Here is a 24,806-nt window from a genome sequence, read left to right as displayed (position 1 = left end):
CTTGCTTTCTTCCACTGTCGTTTTCTTATTCTATTATTTTCATATGCCTGAGCTGTGCCTGATTTTAACCTCCAAAGTAGGCTCCCTACAGGTATTTACCTGCTTGCACCAGCTTACTAACACAGGGCACTGTCAGAGCTAGTTATTGTACCATATGCTGCACATCCATTGTCATGATATTTAATAAACATATAAGATTAAATTCCTTTTCCTTTCCAGTTTGTTGTTAATCCTGTCACAGCAAGAAGGAAAACTTATTTTCTCTTATGCTAGATACACCTGGAAATAGGAATTCCCCATATCTTCTGCCCTCTTGTATTTTTGGGACTGGGGCAACAGGGTTCTGATACGCATCAGCAAAGGATTTAAGAAGAGATGGCACTTAGACAAAATTTCAACAGCATGAGGCTCTGGATCAGTCTGACTTCTCTGTCATCTTCCAAGTATGGTGAGTGGGAATTGCCTCTCTCCTGCGCTTCAGAGTCTTTTTTCTAGTGTTCAGTGGCCCCAGTCTGCTTCACTGAGGGAATCTCCTTTCTACTTCTTACATCCTGGCAGTCAGGTAATTAGATTAATTTGCTCAAGTGTGATCTGAATTAGTTCTGGCTGCTTACTTACCCTGCTAGATCCTGTCTATGGAGGCACTCCAGCAGCATGGGGAGAGATAAATAGGGTCTGAATAGCTGCTGCAGTGCCAGGGATGATGAGGCCTGAACATTGAAGACACTTACTTTGATGCAGGTGACCAAGAGGACGTGTGTCTTTCCTTAGTGTCATTTGGGGATCAGTAAGCATGTATCAACATTCATTTCTCAGTTTCCAAAATGACTGGATCTCTGACAATGACCTGTTTCTCTGGATGCTGTTCTGAATGCATCCCCTTTCTCTGGTCATCTTATCGAAGTGCTGCAAAGACAGTACTGGAGCTCAGTAGCCTCAGGAAGATGGACAACGGCTCAGTTCAGCACTGCTCAGCACAGGGCTGGGCTTTCCCCACACTAGTACCTCCCCAGTGCTGTGGAATGGCCTCTTCTGCCCACCCACTGGCAATGACAGGGGGTGTACACAAGGGCTCACAGGAAAGTGTAAATAACTCAGCTCACCCGTCCTCATTTTGACCACTTGCAGAGGCCTCAATGCAGCACACAGGTGACTTGGGCAGGTAATGCTTACACCAGCTGTTTACCTGTATGAGTAAAATGTTCGCTGGAAACAGTGCTCATCTGCTAAACTCTTGCCCCTTCTATCCAGTATTAAATTTGTTTTAAAATCTTTAAAATATCCATCAGACAGGCAGAGAACATAACCTGGAGCAATGAGCTCAAAGTCCCGAAGTTTGTTTGCATGATCTTGGACAAATTAGCTATCCCTGAAATAAACCCTGGTGTCATGAGACAGAAGAGACCAGACTGGTGGAGCCTGTAACAGCAGAGGAAGCACCTGCTACACTGAAATAAAAACAGTTCCCATTTCCAGGTATTAATGTGGTATTAAAGAGAAGTGGAGGCAGCTGAGGTACATGCAAATAAATAGAGCTTATCCACTTCTGTCTGTCTAGCTCTGATCATGAAAGAGGAGGATGTTACTGCTTACTTTATCAACACTGATTGTTTAAGGAGGGGGTTTTATTTAAGGTATTAATTTTTACTTCTTGGCTGTTTTAATTTTAATAACCATAAAGTACAGCAGGGAAAAGGGAAAAGTATATTCAGAGCAGCTTCCAAGGAGAAAAAAATGCTTCTTCTCAGTAATAGATGAGCTGTATATTTTCTGAATAAGAAAGTAAAACTGTAATCCTGCTTCCCTTGAGATTTAAAGATGGAAATATAAATTAAATTTCAGCCAATTAACTTCTTGTCCAAATGTCTCACTTGAAAAGTGAGTGAATTGCTAGCTATGTATCACTCGTGACATCCCTTGATGTACAAGCAATGACATTGTTTCAGTTCAGCAGGATGTCGAGCCAACCCAATGAGTACTTTAATAAGTGAAACTGTGGCTTACAGGAGTTGTAGAGGAGGAATTTATAGAAAATATACTAATTTATTCACTATAATACAGATTTAAATTTATGGCTAATTCACCATGAGGGGAAACCGTTCAGCCACCGGTTTCAGTGGAGCCAGAGTACTGCTTCTGTGATCTCTCTGGCCAAAGAATAACTTCCAAACATTTTTACTTAATAGCACCATTCTGACTGCTGCCCAAAGCAATTCATAGTTCTACTAGAAGAAAAGTATCCTGAATATATCTTCTAAATTTATGTGCAACAATTTGCTGGTCTTTTCTCTGTCTTCAGACTTATCTGGAGTAAAAGGTGATGTTTCTATTAAAGAAAAGTAATTTTCAATTTCACTTGCAGTGCAGTTTTGTTTTTTTGCATATAGATTCATGTGCATGTGGGTTTTACCTACAGCCTTGTACAAGTTAACAGATGCACCACACTGAAATTGGTATTAATTCAATTTTCAAATGTAAAATAAAAATGAAACAGCTTTTCATTCTGTCCTCTTTCCTGAGCTGAAGCCCCCTCCATATCTCATGTGTCCCACAGCACGCTTCCCTTGGTGCCAGCTGGATCCTGTCAGTGCATGAACTCCCAAGACTGATACAATTTTCCACTTAATGCTTTCTTCTTTAAAAATGTTTTTGTAGAGGAAGATCCAGCACAGGAACACATACTACTGACATCTTAGCTAAGGGCACTGGGCTGCAAATAAGACTTGATAAACAGCAAAATCACCAATACAGTGAAACTGCCTTGGGCTCATGCACAGGAGGAACCAGGATGTGCTGCATCTGTGCTAAGAGACAGGAGCCAGAGCTCGTGTCTATGAGAAAGACAAGAACGGAGCAAGGGAGCACCCTGGACTCCATTGTGCCTCTTCTGGGGACCAGCAGCAGTGCAGGGAGATGGGCTTTGGATGTCGTTGCAGATCACAGAATCACAGAATCATAGAATTTCTGGAGTTGGAAGGAACCTCTAGAGATCATCTAGTCCAACTCTCCCACTGAAGTAGGATCCCCTCGAGCACATTACACAGGACTGCATCCAGGCGGGTTCTGAATATCTCTGGAGATGGAGACTCCACAACCTCCCTGGGCAGCCTGTTCCAGTGCTTTGTTACCCTCACTGTAAAGAAGTTTTTCCTCATATTTAAGTGGAACCTCCTATGTTCCAACTTGTACCCATTGCCCCCCGTTCTGACACTGGGAACTACTGAGAAGAGCTTGTCTCCATCTTCCTTGCACCCACCCTTTAGATACTTTTATACATTAATAAGGTCTCCCCTCAGCCTTATCTTCTTCAGGCTAAAGAGTCCCAGCTCTTTCAGCCTTTCCTCATAAGAGAGATGCTCCAGTCCCCCTGTCATCTTCGCCACCCTCCTCTGGACTCTCTCCAGTAGCTCCCTGTCTCTCTTGAACTGTGGAGCCCAGAACTGGATGCAGTATTCCAGCTGTGGCCTCACCAGGGCAGAGTAGAGAGGGAGAATGACCTCCCTTGACCCACTGGCCACACTCTTCTTTGTGCAACCCAGGATTCCATTGGCCTTCTTGGCATCAAGGGCACACAGACGCGTGTGATATATTCCGACTTCCTACACAGGTGCTGAACTTGGGTGTTGCTCTCACCTCTGTCAGTCAACAGCACAGGGAGCCAGAGTCTCACGAGTGAAGTACTTTCTGTACACGTTAGCTGAGGCCCAGAACAATTCTGCTTTTCTTGACCACAGTGTTTTTGTGTTCGTGCCCTTTGAATGTCTCTGACTTACTCGCGAATGCCAGCAAAGCACTTGGATGCTTCAATACACTTCTATAAGTAGTTAAATTACTTCTAGCCTAAATGCCGGTTTAAAAATGGGATAGAGATAAGATTTTGGGAGCTCTGAAAGGAATCTAAAGCTGAAGATGGTTCTACCCCTTTTCAATACCACTAAAGTGTTAACTCTATTTTTTGTGAGTTGGTGTTAGGTGCATAGATTCTTTTATAACTCTTGTCCTAGTGTGAGTACCTGCTAGCTGCTTTGAGGCACAGGAGCCTAGACCCTCCCCAGAGTCCTCTGGAAGTGGAAGGACCTAGTGCTCTGGTTGCCTCTTTGAGTGGGCCAGTCTCTCTCCACAGATTTTGGAGTCAATCTTCTTAAAATTGGAATTTGAAAGATTATGTTTTTAAAAAATAGGATTCATTTTTTTTAGAAAAAGTTTGTCAAATGATGGGTTTGGTGCCTCAGTGACTTGCCCTTATGGCCCTTTGTTATTTTTGACAGTTTTACCCAAATTGCTGCTTAATTCCCTGACATGCAACACCAAGGAGAGTAATCCCTGTGTCACTGACACCAGCAACTGCCCCTTACAGAAAGCTGTTCCTAAACAAAGATACAAACAGAAAATACTTGAGTAACATCAAAGGTCTCACAATCTGCTCAGAGATAGCTGGCAAACAGCATTACTGATGATAAATTATTTGTCCGTACCTACCTTTCAAAATGGTATTTTGGTAAGAAATGTCCCTGCTCAGCCAGGAGCAGAGCATTAATTAATTAACAAAGCAAGAACAAAGGGAGTTAGAAACTATGTTAACTTAATTAAATCACCATAAAAAAATATTGGTAGCAGGAAAAAGAAATCTGTGAATAAAAGGATTGATTTAAATTTCACCCATTACCCTCCTCACTTCCCTAAAACTCAGCACTGGAACAAAAAGTGGAACAAAATCAAAATATAACTCAGACTCAGTAGCAGACAACTTCATTTCAATTTCTTACACAGCACTGGAACATGCCAATCATATAGAAAATACAATATATACATAAAACTATGTGCAACATCCACTTCCATTCTATTTTTGTTATTCGCATCTATTTTTAATGCTGGGTGTTGTAGACAAAAGCAGAGAGCTAGATTCTAATTTCAAATCTACCCTGTGTATCTCTGGAAGACAAAGTACTTGCGTGGAGACTAATGACCCAAGATATGGAGAAATACATGCTTTCCAAAAAAGATCATAATCTGCCTTCAATGGCTCTGCTTGGCAATACAGTTTGCATTATTGTGTTTCTGCTCCACAGAGTAATATACTCAAATACTCTGAAGAGCAGCCGTTCATGTTGTACCTTATAGACAGAGCATCATGAGAACACAGAGAAAAACAGAAAAGTGTCTTGTTGACACCTGACTGTAGAAGTATACCAACAATGTCATGTAGGGATTTTATGAACATTTCTTTGAAATGCGTATACTTTCATGAAGGTCATTTTTCTGGAAGATCCTCTTTGGCTCCAAATATGGAGCCATGCAGAGATGGGGGAAGAGCCATTAAAACCAGAACTTTACCACTCAGCTCTAACACTGCTGCAGGAAAGGGAAAAAACAGATCGACAGAGCAGGAGACACTTCTTTGTAGAAGCACACTCTGAAAAATCAATATGAATGCACACGGGTTTTTAGGAGTGCAAGGTCTGGAGGAGGTAATTTTATTTCTTCCTCCTCTTCTTCCCTTTCCCCCCTCCCTCCCTTTACATGGAATGACACATCTGCCTTCATATAAATCAAATACTTTTGTTGGGTTATTTATTTATTTATTTTAAAGTAGCTTAGATGCTTCAATGTTGGGATTTGGAATGACAGATATCTCTAACTTAATCCTAAATTTTTAATATTGAACTTGCATTAATATTACTTAACACCTAGTCACTATTCTCTCAAAATGTTTGGAAAAGTCAATTACATTTCACAATACTTCTCTGAAGTACCTCTGCTCAATTTTTCAAGAAGAAGTCTAATGCTACCAAAAAAAAAAAAAAAAAATCATATAGGAGTTGTCAGGAGCAAACAAGGGTTTTTAGAACATACTCACTCTGCTGAAAACAAATCCTCAAAGCAGGAACCTGAGCTCTCCCTGCCTTTTCCTGACACCCTTGCCCAGCGAGGAGCATCCTGCAGAGGCTACAGGGGGCCTGAGCTCTGTGGGTGCTGCTCAGTGGGCTCCCTCCTGTCTGGTGGAGCCTCTGGCAGCTGCAACCTCCCACCGTTTCCTGGCTGGAACACAAACTTGGATCTCTCCCCTGGCCAAAAAATCTCACAGACTCTGCAGGAGCTTAAGTGTATTTTAGATTTTTGACTGAAATTAGCCAGTGGGTTCAGCCCTGTCATTAGAGAAGTACCAACCGACAGACAAGCCAGATGATCATATAAACCTCATGTCCTTATGCAGAGGTGAAATTTCAATTTTTTTGTGTTTTTAAACAGAACTGGACCAAGTGAATATACACAGATGTGTTTGTGCACATCTCCCACGTGAACCCATTCCCCCCTAAGGTCTGTGAGCTGCAGATGTGCAATGATATCCAATAAGCCAAATCCTATGGTAATGTACAACAGCAAGACAATCAGAATTACACCACTTGCAGTTGCGCAAATTAGTTATCATCAACAAAAACTCATTGAATAAGTGACTTGATGAAGAACAGAGAGCTGCCAGTTGCTAGCATGGAACTTCTTCCAAAAACCCTAAGCCTACAGCTGTAAGCACATCTGTCCACAGCTTGTGGACAAAAGCCTTCAACACCTCTGTATAGCTACACCTGCATCTTTTTATTATTATTATTATTATTATTATTATTATTATTATTATTATTATTACTATTATTATTATTATTGTTGTTGTTGTTGTTGTTGTTATTATTCATTTTTTAAATGTAAAGCATATGTTTTATTTAAATTTATTTTACTTAGTGGAGAGGATATCCTGTCAAATGATTAATGAAGTGATATACTTGTGTCTTAAAACTACTTTAACCTACTCTTATTATTATATTTGCTTTAAAAAAGGTATTGTTATTATTATTAATTATTACTACTACTACTACTAGTATTGCATGCAATAGCAACTTTCAATATTAACTTTTACAAGCAATTATCTATGCTTTATGAACAGGCATAATATCAAAATGACTAATGGGGCCTGGCCTTAGAATTCCGAGGTCCCAGTACACTCCAGTCATCAGTAGCTCTGGAAATTATAATGACCTGAAGGAGAAACAGCTGTTTCATATAGTTTTGTAAAAAAAGAAAAGTTGTTCAAAACAGTTACTGTACAGTTGGCATTTTTTCCCCATCACAAAAGAGATATTTAGAAATTGGCTTCAATTTACAAGAATTCAACTGAGAAAAAGATATAGAGGTCCTCAATCCTGCTCTTACACATAGTCTAAGGAGGGCTGAACTTTGTGTACTGAACTTCTCTGGTATCATCTGGTTTCTTCTGTCAGACTCAAATTCCCCTGCAGCTACTGCCGTGCTGGCTGACTTGCATGCAGCTGCACGTGAGAGGCACCACCAAGCCTCATTTTCTACCCGTGGGGCGTTCCAGGACCAAATGAATGTTTGCCTTTTACTGAAGGAAAATTGGCTTCATCCTGGCTCAAACCAGGACAGTTTGCTATTGTGATGTTGCTAAGTCAACAGGCATGATGAAGAAATTTGTGTTGTCTTTCTTGAGACAGAGGTGATCCAGACATCCAGGAATTGCTGGGTTTCTCAGGGGTAAGAAGTTTCACCACCCGCCTTTTAGACTTGAAGCCCAGTGTGGTTTAATCAATTGTTGCTGCTCTTTGCTCTGAAAACCACACTTGCTTTGTGGCTCAACAGACAGGGCTGACTGAAACTTGCAGATTACTCTGAAAGTGTGAAAACTGTGCTTTGAATTCACCACAAATATGTTCTGCAGTGTATCATCAAAGGCAAAAATACAGCTTTTATGATTGAAAAGTATTGGGAGTGATCTCTGGCTTAGAACTGAAAATCACAGACTGCTTTGATTTGGAAGGGGCCTTAAAGATCATCTAGTTCCAACCACCCCGCATGGGCAGGGACACCTCCCACTAGACCAGGTTGCACAAAACTTTGTCCAACCTGGCCTTGAACACTTTCAAGGAGGGGGCAGCCACAACTTCCCTGGGCAACTTGTTCCAGTGTCTCACTATCTCAGAGTAAAGAATTTTTTCCAAATGTCTAATCTAAATCTACCCTCTTCCAGTTTAAAGCCATTTCCCCATATCTTATCACTACATGCCCCACTTTTCCTGTAGGGCCCTTCAGGCACTGGAAGGTGCTATAAGCTCTCACCAGAGCCTTCTCTTCTCCAGGCTAAACAACGCCAACCCTCTCAGTCTGGCTTCATAGGAGAGGTGCTCCAGCCCCCTGATCTTTGGGCCCCTCTTCTGGACTTACTCCAACAGGTCCACATCCTTCCTGTGTTGGGGACCCCAGAACTGGACATAGTACTCTACGTGGGGTCTCATGAAAGCAGAGTAGATGTGGAGAATCACCTGCCTCAACATGCTGGCCACACTTCTTTTGATGCAGCCCAGGGTATAATTGGCTTTCTGGGCTGCAAGCACACATTGTCAGCTTATGTTGAGCTTCTCATCAACCAACACTTCCAAGTCTTTTTTCTCAGGGCTGTTCTCAATCCATTCCAAACTCAAAGACATTCCCTCTTATGCCAGTTTCCTACAGAAAAAATACTGCTCCCTTTATTTAAACACTCCAGTCCTAAAAAGTCATTTGTACTGAAAAGGAAGTTTCTTCTCCTTCAGGAGCTTTGAGCAACTAATAATTCACTTGGCAAAGCTTGGCAGAGCTGGAAGGGGTGAGTGATGGTGCTGGGACATTAACTTAGGTCAAAGTGTCCCTGCATGAGGGTGATTTAAAGCCCATGCAAGCCCCTTCTATTTTGTTATAAGAGCCCCTACTATTGTGTTTAATAGCATGGTATGGAAACTTCTGCCTGGTCCAGTTGGGATGTTTATGGATGAAACCAACAATCTTTTACATAACATTAACTGAGAATTCCTGGAAGGAATGGTAATTGTGGTATTATCCCTCTGTGGAGAATGCACATACTGGGATGCTGTCATTTGACATCAGGGTGATTTTGCTCATAGGCTCAACTAATCCTGGTACATGTTTGCTGTAGAGATGCTTAAAACTTGTAATTTTGGATATTTTCAAGATACTTTTTCCATGGCTTTCATTCTGAATTAGAACAAAAAGCCGAAGTTCAGCAAGCTTTGCCAAAATTAAATTGCAAAAAAAAATTGTTCGGGTGCACCAAAGTACTGCTTTAACTTCATTTCTGATGTATTATTTCTTAATCACTAAATACAACATACAACTGAAAAATAATTTTAAAAAATATATTCAATCAAACCAGAGCATTCTGCTGAAGTGCTTACTACCAATGTTTTTTCAAGTGAAATTTCACTCAACAGTCCTGTTCCTGTGGATAGACATTCTACCAGAAAAGGTAAACTGAAATTTTTTATCCATCGTAATGCACATTCAGAAGAAGATGGAATAATAAAAAAGAGGATTTATGTGTGCTTCAGGAAAGCCCATTAGGATTTTTAAAACACAAAAACCTAACCCCATATATTCCAGATGTAGGGTAAGCACACAAAACTATGAAGTGATGTTTCTGTGATTGTTCTAATCGGAGAGCAGTTTGCCAGTTTAGTTCTGATACAGGCAATGTGAGGCTGTGGCTGAACAGTGAGAGGTGCATTTCTCAGAAAGAAGGGCTTGGATGGCTCAGTCACAGAGCATGAAGCAAATCCTAACATTTACCACAAACTACACAGCAGCCTTGGCCACAACTGCACTAGACTGACTTCTCATTCTAAACATTTCTTCCATTAGGCTGCTTGGATGTGGTAAACACAGAGCCAATCCAACTCTACTTGCTCTAACAAAATGCTTTGGATGAACATGTTAGTTACTAAATTCCAAATATTTTGTTTTTTGAAATGAGTAACTAGCATATCTAAGGCATCGCTGAAGAAGCTGGAATAGTGGCTTATCATCTAAAAATGAGCTCTCACTTGATGTAGGAGAAATGAATCCGTGAGGCAGCTTCTATTTGTAAACCACACAGGATGAGGTTTATCAGGTTGCCTCCAACTCAGTCCTCTAAGCTACTCATACAAAAAATAGATGGGGAACTTTGGGCTCAAATATTTCAGGAAAATTGTGGTGTTTAGTGTAATTGTGGTGTTTAGTGTCAACATTCAGGCAAAGCAAAATTTTGCTTTGCCCAGATCCTGTCATGTTACACAGACACGCTTATTATAGCTCTGTTGATGTGTTTGCCCCATAAAAATTAGTGAGCATCTGCGAGACGGCTGTCTGTCACTGAAGAAGCCTCCAGCCTCATCTGCAAGTAGGGTGTGAAGTCAAGGCAAGGTCACTTCCTAAATTAGAGCATAAGGAAAAGCCTGGTCTCATGTTGTTACTGACACACTGACTAAAGCTCTGCAACCAGCAAGCCCTGGCCACAAAAACAAGAAATAAAAGCTGATCCAGTGTTTTCTCCCTTGACAAGAGAAACACAGCACTTAAACAGTCACAAATTATTTTTCTTCCTGGACTCCACTACTGTATAGGGAGCCTGGTGGAAGATATAACTTAAGTTCAGTGAGTGTCTGAGTGAAATCATGGTCCTAAAACAGTCAGTAGTAAAACTGCTGTTGACATTAATAGGATCTCACAATTTACATCTCAGTCCCTGTATACAATTCTGAAAATATACATAGCTGCTTGAACTCTGAAAGAATACCTAACTGAAGAGGAAATCTTCCTTTTTCTCGTATCTCTGGGTAACTGCCAAGGGCTAAACATAAACTGTACTAAGCAATGACTAAAAGAAGACAGGAGAAGAGGAGATAAATATTTAAAGGACATAAACAAGAAGGACAGAGAAGAATTATTTATCAAAATAAAAGGAAAGAAAGGAATATAAATGGGAGGCAGTAAGTGAAACAGAGAAAGAGGAAATACAGGCTGTGTCATGCAAACCATAATGGGATGAACCCCTATGGAGCAGAGTAAAGGGCTGGGATTGGAGTCTCATTACTTGACACATTTAAAGATAAAACTGGACAGGAAAAGCTAAATAACGATGTAGTAAGAAACCAGCCTGCCCTGGCTGCAGTGGAATGAGATTATATCTTTCTCTAGGTGCTACTTTGCTGCAGTGGCTCCACTTAAAAAAAACCTACCGTTTTAAAAAAAATAATTCTTGATTTCACCACTATGAACAAATGTTTGGGAGACTGGCTGAAACAGATCAGTCTTTTGCACCAGGATTAATACCTGTAACAATATGTTAGAGTATTCCAGAAAAGTAAAAAATAATCAGAAAATAAAAATTTTTATTGGGAATGGACTTGAAAACCCTACGAAGAACAACCACAAGCAGTTTAGCTTCTGCACAACTGAGATCTCAAATAGCTTTGCCAAGACACTTGGATCGCTATGGCTGTTACCATGCAGGTGATATCTGAGGGTCAGAGGGGTAATGCAGGTCCTCTGGCAGAGTGGCCACCAGCCCTGGGGCAGCCCTTCCAGTGACTGCTCAGCAAACCATATTCCTCCCATGCACAGTGCAAACTTTCAGGCTTCCTCAAAGCTTTGCTTTAGATGTTGCTTGCTTTGTTCTGCTTGGGAAAAAGTGCTCTCAAACCCTCTCATGTGATAAACTTTCTAGGGCAAACTAAAAACCAGGTGTGTCATAACAGCATGGCAGGATTTCTGCATACTTTTAATGAAGATGCATGTAAGCAGTCCTCTGATGCTACCAAATGTCCTGTAATGAGGTCAAGTCTTAAACCTCATAAATGCCTTTATTTTTCTCTCCATCAGTGTCAACCATAGCCACTCTTCAAACGCCTTCCTTCCCTGCTATGTCAGAGGGCTGAGCCCTGGCTCTGCCAGCCCTGGAGCTGAGCAGCCGTGTTCCCTCATACCCCCTTCTCAAACCCCCAGCAGAATCGGGGAGGAGGAGGGATGATGCTCGGGAGTAGATGGGGGACAACTATTCCTTGCTTTCTAAAGCTGCAGAGAAGAATAGCTCTGGCTCTGTCACTCCCACCTCAAAGCTCAGCCTTCCCCTCAAAATGAAAGCTGAAGCAAGTGCTGCCCATGATCCACAACCCTCTGCCTTCCTGTCCTTCCACTTCTCCCCTCGTGGTTTTGCCCTTCCTATTGCCTTTATTGGCTTGAGGAATGGCAGCTTTCTGCGGCCCCAGAATGCCACCCTTGGGAATCTGGGGGGAATCAGCTCTCCTGGGGACAGCTGAAAAATGGAGATGCCCAGATTTCAGTACATTGGAAAGTCATCTAAAAGGAGGCTGTGCATTTAGGAAGAGCCTTTTGGCTTCCTTGGTACCAAGTTCAAAATAAGAACCACCTTCTGCATAAAAGTCTGCCCCTGGAGGCTTGCTGGAGTTGATGAGCAAAGCCACTGGCTATTTTCCTGAACAAAGCAAGACAGACGGAGCACAAGTTGGGGGCCGATCCTTTTCCCTTTATGGGGGAAGTGTTCTAGGAGACAGATATAGGTGGTAGAGGTGACTGAAGTGCAGGGAACACTATGTAAAAACAAAAATACAAAATAGTCTTTCTAAATGTACATTTGAAAATATTTATTTTGTATGATAATATGCAAGGGTCAAGTTAGTACCTGCCTCTATTTACATTCTATTTAGATGCATGATATCAATATTTTACAGTGTCTAGTTTATTGTGTCCATAATGAAAACAAAATTTAATTGATCAGCACTGATAAAAGTGATGCAGCAGTACAATCCCAGAAACCTGAATATTCCTCTGAGCATGAGAGGCAGCTCTGAGATAATAGTGTTGATGATGACAATTGCCCAGTAAATGGCAACTAAGTCATAACACAAAAGAAGTCTAAAAGATGACCAGGGACACAGCACAATTATCTGAGTAATTCAGACTTCGTCCAAATTTACAAAAATAAGCTACCACTGCTGAGAAAATACCAGTTAAATTACTGTGCCGTGGAAACTTCTTGAGTGTGTCAATTACAGTCGCATGCAGACAGAAAACGCTGTAGACAAAACAGAGAGGCTGTTGTTGACGCTGATTGGTGGTCTCCCTTTGAACATCATCAAAACCTCCAACTTGGGGCAAATTCCGCAGCCATAAGGAAGCCGTAACTCACATGTGTAACCCACAAGAAGAGTATAAAAACACAGAGAATGATTTTGTTTCCCTCGAAACAAATCCCAGACAGCAGTCTCCCACATCATGCCATCTAACTTACAGGGAGCCAGCTGAGTGCTAGCACACCTTCAGTTGCGAACAGAATGCCTGGCCAGCTGCCTGGTGAAGGTTTACAAGCAATATGACTGCAATGTTGTGAGGCAAATTGTCACCAGTGCTACTGAACCCCTACCCTCTGCTGTCACTCTGACTTAAAATGGCACCCAGTGGCAGTGTTGTCCTCTCTGTTAATCTGCCCTCGTGCTTGAACATTCTGTTGTACTATGGGAACCAGTAAAAGCAGTGGGGTGCAGCTCACAGAGGATGCTTACGAATTTGGTTTCCAACCAACTGTAAATGCACTGCAGTTTCAGGCAGCTGAAATTGGTTAAATGACAATTATGTTGGATGCTCCAACTGGTGCAACTTATTCAGCGAGCAGAACAAACAAATGCTTTTCATATAGATAATGGATTTGTACCATAGCCAAAGACTTGCAGAGTCCATCAGGGAAGTTAAAAATCCCAGTGATATTTAGCTATTGTATCCCCAGTCTAGCTTTCCACTAAGACTACAAATTTATGCAGAAGCACAGTTGATTCATAGCTCTGATTATTTCAAATAGTCAATGTGTTATACAGAAGAGACATTTCCTAACAATTCCATAATGCAGCAGATTGCACTTAAGTGGGAAGGAGTGTTAATAATATCTCCATTAATATCTGACTACTACTTTTCATAAGGACATCAAGCACTGTGAAGAGGAGGCTGGCATAATTAGGTTAACATTGCAGATATGGAGACTGAGAAGAGGAACAGCAGTAATAGTAGCTGGTTTATGTTCATGGAGAAGGTTGGCAGCACAGATGTGAGCAGAGCCAGTCTTGTAACTCCTAAACTGAGGTACCAGCTCCTATACAAAACACAGCCTGCCACAAAAGAACAGACTATGCAACATAAATTCAAAGGAGATGAAGACTAAAAGCATTTTAGCTTGCACTTGCCAAAAGAGTAACTTTTCTCTTCCTGTAATTCATGGAGCCTCGTGATACAAACGACAAGCTCTTGGACATCAGGCAGGATTAAAAGGCTCTCAGTGGTTCAATCACGTGCTGAGCAGCTGACTCAATGAGTTGCCAGCAGTTCTTTTTTTCACAGTGGGTTTCTTAAAATTAGAAGCATTGCAAACAAACAGAAAGCTAAAAAAGCTCGTTAAAGACAGTGCAAGATAAAAAAGACACAGAAGAAATCCAAGCTCCAAGACCAAGCCAAAAAAAAGCCAGAAAAGTGGACTTTCACTTGAAGACTCCCATTTGGCCTAAGGACACCAGCCAGAAAAGCAAAAGGAGGGTGGCAGCAGGCAAGATAAAACATTGACCAGTGTTAGGTTAACACTGGTAAAGCCAGACTGGCCTAAGTACATCCTGCCCACTGATGTTCTGCTTAATTTTGAAGCTAAACACAGGAGGGAAGGGGAATAGAGGTTGAGGGCTGCTGGCAACCATGAGAAACTGAAAACAACTTCTAGAAACGCTGCTGTCTCAAGCAGCAATGCAAAGAAGAGCCGTATGACAAATCCTTGTGCCCAAGGGCTGGCTTTTCCTAGGGACTTTCTCTGAATGGGACTCCCCAGAGGAACAAACATTCAATATCTCAACAATATTATCCCTCTGTCATCTTTGCATCAGGACATTTTCATCCATTTAATTAATAAACACTGAATTTTCAACAATCCCCTTGGTAGAGCAGGAGCATTGCTACTACTGCAGTAACAAAGTATTCACAAAGGACCTGAGATCTGGAGCTTACAGCCAGATCAGATCACTTTTCTTAACAGTCACCTCTGACTTACCTAGTACTAGCAAAGCTAAATCTTCTTCTAACCAAGATATCTTGAAGAAATGAACCGTGAGGAAGGAAAGGAAGACGAAAGATTCCTCAGCCTAAAGATGGAAGCTAAATATTATAACGGTCTTCAAGATGTGGAAGAAAACTGCAAAGCGGAAACTGGTCTCAGCAGAGAGGATGTGAACTAATGGCCTCAGCTGTGGCAAGGAAGATATGGGACAGATGGTGGGAAGAATTTGTAGGAGTAGGGATAGAGGCAGTCTAAGAATGAGTTAGGCAAACAACTGTCAGGAATGACAAAAACATTGCTGGGATGCTCTAAGTCAGAGAAGGGCTTTGGGACTTCTTCAGTTGTCTTGCAGCTGATGCTTTAGTAGCAGTGCCAGGCAGGGTGTGCCCTCTGAGAACTTCACATGGGTGGGTTTACCTGGTTCAGATCTGGGCAAGGTCATAAGTTAGTTTCCCAAAGCAGAACCACTAAACACCTGAGGCTGTCCTGGTGATTGGCCAGTCCTCGCTCCCAGGGACTCAGTGCAGGCAGAGCAGTGGTCACAGCCAGTGGTGCCTGTCTCATTCCAGACTTGTTCATTCAGCTGGAGCTTCACTTCACTCTTCATAGACCTGCTCCAATATAACTAAATTGTGCTTTCCTCTCTTCTTTCTATGCTTTCCAGCTATGGCTGGCAAGGGGTGTGAGGGCTGACAAAGCCCTTGCACCCTCCAGTCCTTTCCTGGGAAAAGTGGGTTTTCTACAGATAAAATGAAAATACACCACATTTGTCAAACTGGAAAAACATTTCACTTGTGGCTTCAGGACAACTGTCAGGGCAGTCTCTCAATTCCTGAAACTACACCAAAAGTAACTAGCAGCAATCTGTTCCTTGACAATAAAAAATATCAAAGGTAATCTTCAAACAGCAACCAATTTAGGAATAATCGTCATTAGATATACAGTGCAGTGAATATGACAAAAAAAAGAAGAATCCAGGGGAAATCAAGCAGTAGTGAAAGGCCTTGATCGAGTCAACCATAGGGAGACTTTGAAGAATGAGTTTGGCTCTGAAAGTCTTTTACTGATGGCCCTACTAATCTGCAGTTTCAATGTCTCCATTGCTACTTATTCACTGTGTCAAGCACAGACAGATCAGTTGAAACTTTAAAGAGGTAGATGACAAATTGACTGAAAATTACACAGCAATTTGGAAAATTGCTTTTATTATCAAAAATATAATGGGTATGACGGACTACTCATTCCTGAAAATAAAACAAAAACAGCCACCATTCCTGGACTGGCTGGAATAGCCAGGAGATACACTCAAATGCAACCTGAAAGAGCTGCTGCTTTTTTAGAAACTTTGAAGAAGCAATTCTTTCCATATTTCAGTGACAGAAGAGTGTGACTCAACAAATGTTTAGAACAAACTTGCATAATTTGATCAAAGGTGAAGAACATATTCTTTCTGCCAAAGAAATCAGCAGACTTTTCAGTGCTGTCTCCCTTTGACTTCAGATTTGAATCTCCTTTGTGCTCTCTAGGAAATCACTATATGAATACCTGAACCTGAATACAACACTTTCAGTTCTTGTTAACTGGGCCCGTGGAAGTGCTCTAGGATTAGAAACTAAGGGTGTGGGCACATTAACTTAGCAAAAAGAAGGAAACAAATTAAGACAGCTCCATGCTATTCCTAGTGAAAAACACAAACACAGGTGTACTCAATGTCTTCATAGCAAAGTCTGAAACTTTGGTTTTAACCTATGACTGCACTAGCAAGCAGTGTGGTGCAGCCAGTAATCTATAGAAAGGATCAGTGGGTGCTGGGATCTGAAGCTGCCCCACACTTGATGTCGTACTTTGGTCCCATGACCTGAATGCCCACGAGAGGCTGGAGGACACCGGGCGTGCTGCTGGTTTACTTTTATCATGAAGGACCCCAGCTTGTGTTCTCTGAAACTGCTGTGCACAGAAAATCAAAGAAGAGCAAATAGGGATGACTGGAAGAGTTACTTCAAAAGCCTGGCCTGAGCCCAAGCACCAGTGCTGTTGGATGCTAGGACTCCCATCACAGTTTCTGCTACACCACTGATCTTCTCATGGAGAAAGCTGAGGTTTACTTGTGAATCCTGTTCTGTGCTCTCTTCAGGAAGAATAAAATGAAGCAATACATTAAGCTGCTGAAGCTGCCTTCCGAATGAACATACAACTATGCAGTGAGCTATATTTTGATATTACTCTAACAGCAGACTTTCACTGGAACAAAGACACTGCAAAGCAACAGCCCGGAGATGATGTCTAAGCACTGAGAGCTGAAGGTATTCCAGGTTTCATTTTCAAACCTCCCACAGGAGGAAAGTTCTCCTTCCTCAGATGACAGCTACTTATTCCAGCTTGCTCCTAAATTGTGACTGGCAAAGTTGGCACGTCCTGCAGCTCTTTCTAAGTCCTGCCTTATAAAGTTAAATTGTCCTTAGATTTTTGAGTTTTTGCATTTGTGTTCCCTTCAGGCTGGAGAGAATCAACTGAAGTTCAATGTCTTAGATCTAAGCACCACAGTGCTTAGAAAACTGAGTCATATACAGGGGAAAACTAAAGAAACGGCTTCATTTGTTGATCAAACCAGGAAACCACTACTATAATTTTAGCAATGGTTTAGATGGAAATTACAGTCCAGCTGGTAACTTCTTAGTGGTTCAGTTTATAATTAATTACTATGATTACCATTGATCTAACATCCTTGAGAACACCTCAAGCTCTCTGTGAGTCGGTAGAGCTGCTCTTGCTGCTCACTGCGTCTATAACCATCACACACCTTCAGCATAACTCTAAACCCACAAGCCTGGCTTAGACTGAGGGGATCACAAACTGCAAAGCTCTTCAGGGCTTTTGACAAAAGAGATACTAATTTCTAAAGCCCATAAGCAGAACACGTAGACTCTCAGTTCTCAGGGTCAAATAGCTCCCAGTGCTGAGATTTACACAGCCTATTACCAACAGGGTGGGCAGATGCAAACTACTTCCTTGTGACCCATCACATAACCTTTGCTAGATCATCACTGTAATATTTACAAAGTTCGTAAGCATTATATCAGTGAATTATGGCTTTGTGCCACTTTCTGTAAGACTGCATGTCTCCTGGAGGGATTGACTTGGATTTTCAAGCTCGAGATAGCTCTTCATTCCAGCTAGCAGACTGTTGAGGACTTATGGGCATTTAAAGGCTGTTTAATGAGGCTTACAGTGTAAGCAACCTTAACAGCTCTTGTTCACGGAATCCTGAAGCACATCCAGTAAAGCCGATGGAGCCTGAGACACCTTGAGAGAAATAATAAGTGAATCAATGCCCTTTCCTTCTGTCCCAGCTTTGCCAGTGAATACAAAGCACATGTATACGTAGAATAAAGAGTCCCTATTATTTTTTCTGTTTCTGCAGTCTCACCGACCATTCAGGTTGAGCAGACAGGGTTCACTGTAAGTTTTTAAACATATAGATCAACTTTATTATCTTTCAATTTTATTATCTAAAATCTGATTTTCAAGAAAAAAAAAAAAGTAATGAAGATGTGAAAGCAATGTTTTAAGATTATATTTGACAGGATTATCTAATGACATTCTAAAAGGTAAAAGTTTCACTTTTGGAAGGTATTTAAGTGCCTAGTATGTCTTTGAGCACCATGCAGCATTTGTCATCTGGTACCTAACCAACATAATATTCTCAAATGTTTCAGACACGGTTTTCCTAAAATTATTAATTAGAATGAGATGCTTGTCTAGTTTCTTCAGAAAGTTATTTGCTTTAAAAACCAGGTCCCACAAGTTCCTACAAAAGGAAATGAGACATGAAGGAACAAAACTTGTGTGTGATGCTCTCATTTACAAGTGAGAGGAGCAGCAGCTTTCTCACTTTCAAAGATTCATGCTGCTATAGGTCCTTATTCAGATATACTCTACATTTAATATAAATTTTAATGAAGAAAAGATTAATTTCATATTCACAACTTTTTCTGTGTACAGCATATGCCTCTGTGAACTTTTACAATTTAAAGCAGAATACTTCAGAGTCTAATTCTCCCTTCACAGCAGGAGCAGTTCTGCTGTTTAGCAGATTTTTTTTCAAGCTTAAATCTACAAATGCAATTGATCTACAAAGTCTCTTTTTTAACTTTTTTTTTGAGCTGTAAATGCTTGAAGAGGGCTGCTGCTTATTTCTGTGCCCATATATCATTTGATGAAGTTGGGGTCATACTAACAAGGGACAACCATCCTGAAGAGGCAGGAGGCAGCAGACTGACTGCAGGAAGCTCCATTTTGTACTTCTGCTTCTTCATAAACATTACCAGCCACTCATGGCCAGAATCAGGCTCCTGGGAAAGGAAATCCTTCCGTGGAACCTACCATGTTTGTTCATCAGATCAAGGTACAAAGCTACTTTTAACCCGTCACTCCTGAAAGCATTTATTTTCTTAATTATCCCAGCTTTATTTTTCAGACTAATCCAGAAAAGAAAAAAAGTTTTGCTACCTCCTCCTCTCTCCTTTCTCATTTCTCCATTTTATTATGTGTTTTGCAAATCTATTTTGCTAAACAAAATAACTGCTGTGATACTTAGGGCTTTTTTGGCCATGTCAATGGTACTGGCAGCAAGAACTTTTACTTCCCTACTTCACACTGTACTGTATGTGTTAGGAAGTAAAATAATTCAGAAATTGGTCTCGTAGCATGCCTTTTGTCAGTAAATACTGAACACAGTGCTAACAAGTACTTATGGCTTTGCTCCCATTGCTTGACATGGTACTAAATACATTGGAGTGAATTCTAGGCTTTTTGAGTGTAGGTAGGCAGCAAGAATTCAGCACTCTCACTCAAAAGATGGAATTAAGCTGTCAGAAATCTTACATCTGTGCCAAAAGTTACATGGAAGGTCACTGACAGCAATCCTCATTGTTGCTCTTCTCATTTGCCTTGTGCCAATGGGAGTTTGCCTTCATTTTTTTACTTTGAGTTAAATAGCTGTCAAGTTTAACTTATTTGTAGAAACCAGTATGGGCAAACTAGTTCCTACTGACATGCTAATTATCTTGAGGTTAATGGGAAATCCAGAGTTACCAATCAGAGGGACAAGCAGTCTGAATGGGAGAGAAATGCAATCCAGAAAACTCACAAAGCAGCCTCAACTTTTGGATCTTGTGACCCATGCCTGAGAAAACAATAAATAGCCTGCTGTAACAGCCAGGGGAGGAGAGATGCAGTGGTTCTGTGCCATAACAAACCAAGGAACTGCAAACACCTCTGGCTATCTGTTCTGATGGAGCAGAAACCCAATGGAACACATTGGGTAAAATCACCATCTACATTTTGAGATTTCCTAAAATACTGCCATAATACACATCTTTTTTCCCCCATGGAATGTAACATTACAGATTTACCTATCAAATATTAAGCAACAATCATGTGTTTGGGGATGCAGAAGAAATCCTCCCCCTCCAAAGATCTTTCTGTTCAACACACCTCACAGTTACACAGAAAAAAAAAAAAAAAAAAAGAGGGAATAGTGAATTTTCAACTTGGGTGAAAAGTTCTGGGTTGTCAAAAGAAACAGAAATAAGTCTCTGATATATGTTAACATCAGAGGGGTCACACAGTTGTTCCTCTGACACTGTGTCTGGCAGGAGATGGTTTTCCCTGGTAAGGAATGCTCTTGAGAATTGAGTTCAGCTCAGTTTGAGCACTTCATGGCCCTGCTCTGGATTGAGAAATCAGAGAATCACTCCATTATACACTTTGTGTACACAAGCCTGACCTTTTACTTTTTAGGTATTATGCCCAGTACTATTTAAGTGGTTATTTACACCATGCTGTCCTGCTAGAACAAACTTTCCCATCTACATTCCAAACAAAAAGATCAGCACACCAGCATCGTTACAAACTAACATTTCTTTGAAAAGCCTTTCTTAGGGGAAAGGACCTGGTTTGCCACTTCCCCATTTTGACTAGTACTCATAGGAGATGCCGTACGTGCCTGCCACCACCTGCTCTAACTCTGCCTTGCAATTACTGGTACAGAATCAAAGAATCACCAAGGCTGGAAAAGACCTTTAAGATCACCAAGTCCAGCCTATGACCTAACTCCACCACACTGGCTAGACCATGGCATTAAGCCCCACATCCAACCTTTCCTTGAACATATCCAGGGAGGGTGCCTCCACCACTTCCCTGGGAAGTCCATTCCAATGTCTAATCACCCTCTCTGTGAGGAAGTAGCTTATTTTAGTTCTCCAAATTGAGACATACTAACGCAATTAGGACTTTTACATCATCAGAACTTTCTCAAAATAATCTCTCTTCCCATTAGGATAGAAATAAAGGTACTGTACTGCATTGTGCAAACCCATATTGTCAAAGAAAGAGCAAAAGTGCAGCTCTGGGAAAAATGAACACTGTCCACCCTATCTGCAAAAAGTGCCAGGCTTTTGAGGGGAAAAAAGAGAGTAACGTGCTAGGTCAGGGAAACAAGACAAAGACTGGATCTTCCTAAATCTGTGGAGGAACGAACAGTAAGGACTCCAGCTGAGACTGAACTCAGTTTGCTTTTCAGTCCTGTGCTTTTCTAGTAATTTCTTTTTGGTCTGAGTGAGTCTGTAGCAGCCAGTGGTCCCAGAAGACAATGACCAGCTTTAAACATTAGTCGTTTGGTCTCAGCCTACTACAGACCATGCCCTGACTGGTCATTAGCTAGGAAACAGTATGACCTCAACAACCTCAGAAAGACTCCTCGCACTTGGAAATACACTGCCATGAATTTTCAGGCATATAGTGAGAAGCACCGGCTGGAAGGCCTTTCTGCCCAGTAGAAGCCATGCTTTACTTAAGCAACATCCTTATTTAAAAATCCGTACTTCAGTTTTCTTCAGCAACAGAAAGATACTGCCACTGTGATACAAATTGACACATGCCCCATAGAAGTCCTTCACCAAGAAAGTGAAGAAAGTGTTCAGCTGCAAAACTCTGAAGCCTGGTTTTCCTGCTACCAAAGTGTACAGGTAACACTTTTTGTGTACGTATTTTTAGAATACTAACTACAGCAAGGCAGAGACATATTTGTGCACTCATACAGTGTAAGACAGCAGCAATGCAAAAAATGGCAAGAAAAAATAACAGAATCATCCTGGTTGGAAGGGACCTTGAAGATCATCAAGTCCAACTATAACCTAAATTCCCCTACCATAACCTAATTTACCCATTCAGTGCTTAAATCATGTTGCTAAGCACTATATCTACATTTCTTTTAAATACTTCCAGGGATGGTGACTCCACCACGTCCCTGGGCAGCCTGTTCCACTGTCCAACCACTCTTTCAGTAGACAAATTCTTTCTAATATCTAGTCTAAACCTCCCCCAAAAGTAAATTGCAAAGTCATACAGTAATAGAGACTTCAGCCACTGTTCCAATCCTTACCTTTCAGAGTTGCCTTCTTAAGTACCTTCATGGCATAAAGCTGACCCGCATCAGATCCTTTGATCTTCCTCACTAGAAATACCTGTAAGAAGCAGATGTCTTGGGTAGATGAGTATTGAACTTCCAGTTACAAGCCTTGCTGCACTCAATAGAGGAATAGGTACAACTGTTCAGGAAAACTAATGAAAATTATTAGCTGAAAGTACTTCATATGTATTTCACCTGCAATTGGTTGGGCTAGCTCTGGAAATCTTCAGTTTTAAGACTTTACCACCTTACAAAGAAAATATGTTCAACATTACTAACTGTTCTTACACATTCAAATGAAGATGGGTGAACAGTCAAAATCAGCATGCGGATATTTATTTGTACATGAAAAAAGTAATGTCTCGTTTGTGCTTAAGAATATGTAGTGTCTGAAAATTATTGCCATAAAATAAATTTAGGAGAAAAAATAGATTAGTGTAATTTATTACAGAAGTCATGAATGGTGACTTGCCTAAGATGTAGCTGAACCAAAAAGTTCATACAGCTGAAAAACTGTTTGTGCATACTCAGCAAAAAATATGACTACTGTTATTAATGGATAGGTTATTACAATAAAGTGAGTTACAGTCTCCTGTGCTACATCCTCTGACAATATTAATCAGTAATTGAAAAAAAACAATAATTGTAGCTAAAATGTTATATTTTTTGTTCTATGCAACAATTTCTTATCTGCCCCTGACTGCATCTGAGCACTGGAGGGGTAGTAAAGAAAGGAATCAATAATTTAGTTTGGTCTTCGTTAGTTTTTCAGTGTTTTCATAATTCAAAATAAAATGAACATATCTTTTAGCTGATTCACAGGACTCCTTCTGTCTGCTGAGGTCAGAAATACTAGGCCACAGTGTCTCTTTTTTTTATTTCAGCACTTGTGTTACTGGACAGAAGCAGAAGTAAAGCCAAATGCAGAAATAAATACAAGCCCATATACATAACATAGAAGTACATAGATTAACAAAGACTAGGTGAAATTATGACTTTAATTAATATCTAGGTGAATAAGAAATGTCTGTGGCAATTATTTTATTCATTGCTTGTTCAGGAACTGTGCAGCTTTGTAAACTGCCTCCACTCAAAATGTAAAAAGCCAAAAAAAAGAAAGGAGGAAGTTGGCTCCTAGCCAAGTATTTGCAAGTTGAAAGACACTTTCTCCTGAAAAAAAATATTAATATGTAAACAGATTTTTATTTTGTCGAACATCCTTTGAAGAAAGACTTGTGGGGAGATAGGACAACTTTTAACAGCTAGAGAAGCTGAAAACAAACAAACAAAACCAGTTAAATTCTTTCTGAACACCTTAACCAGGGCTCTTACATCTGTACAGCATCACAGCTACAACACTTCTGCAATACGATCTCATACATTTTTTTGTCAGACTTTCCTTCTCAAGATGTTTCCTGTGCATATGAGATACACAGATTTCCTCAGCTGAGCTGCCCTAACTAGCTGAGCTTGGGCCCATACTGCTTGTTCTCATCTTCTGTTTCCTAGTCTGATCAATGTACAAATACCTCCGGTGCTCACAACTGTAGAAACAAATTTTGAAATCTGGATGCCACAGGAGTGCAGGCTTTCTGAAGTGTTTTTCATCAACATTAATTATAAATTTAGATCACTTGCTTCAGCATTAATAGGAAGTCAATTAATTTAGAAGTTCAGCTAGACAGAGAAATGGTTGGGTAGTTTTCTACCCAGCCCAAGTGAAATATTTAATTTTCGCATTTCATTGAAAGGGAGAAGAAAGGCAGAAGCAAGCTTGCCCAAACACTAGATTTTCAGTTGTACTATTATTTAGTAAAATGGCTTTGAAATCTTTATCGAAAAAACCAAAGAGCCAAACCCTTAAGATAATTATTTTAAGCTCTACTGCACATAGAACAGCACAGCCTGCTGTATCTGCAGAAATATTAGGCTGTAGTTCTAGAAATACCTTATCTGCCATGTAATCTTGCAAGGCTTGTAATAACCTGTATTGCTGTAATAAGCAAAATGATAATTTATGTTACTAGTCAGTAGTCAGCTGTTCCCTGTAGCATGGGATGGGGCACTTGTTTGCATTCCCTCCCAAAGAGATGAGGCAAGAACACTGTGTGCAATTCCAGAGGACATAAATATAATCACCAAACCAAAAAGCAAATAGAACAAATGAAAATGCATTGTATTGCAAAATGATGCTGTCCTTCTGATTATTCTTGTTACATTGTTCTTGAAACCACCAAGTGGTCCTGGAGCGCTTACTTGACTGCCTGTATTCACTATACTATATTTGCCAGAACAGCACAGGCGCGTGGTTGCACATGACTTTCAGTTTTCTAGTTTGATGTGCATGCAAACACCTCATGTTTTTAATACCTGAACTAGCAAACCACCCTTAGCTGGAGCAATGGG

General features: G+C 40.8%; 1 protein-coding gene across 3 annotated transcripts in view; it reads right to left on the bottom strand.

Moving 5' to 3' along the window:
- Positions 1-24,806, bottom strand: part of RPS6KA2 (ribosomal protein S6 kinase A2) — a 263,758-nt gene that overhangs the window by 76,658 nt on the left and 162,294 nt on the right. For 2 of the 3 annotated variants that reach the window (XM_051614751.1, XM_051614750.1), the window contains exon 3: positions 22,374-22,455. The exons of the other annotated variant lie outside the window; for it this stretch is intronic. In XM_051614751.1, the coding sequence (XP_051470711.1) occupies positions 22,374-22,455 (82 nt within the window). The remainder of the gene's footprint in view (positions 1-22,373; positions 22,456-24,806) is intronic. 3 annotated transcript variants of the gene reach the window in all.

The sequence above is a fragment of the Apus apus genome, chromosome 3 (assembly GCF_020740795.1).
Source record: "Apus apus isolate bApuApu2 chromosome 3, bApuApu2.pri.cur, whole genome shotgun sequence".
Lineage (NCBI taxonomy): Eukaryota > Metazoa > Chordata > Aves > Apodiformes > Apodidae > Apus > Apus apus.
Note: the sequence above shows the minus strand (reverse complement) of the source record. Positions and strands in the feature narration are given on the sequence as shown.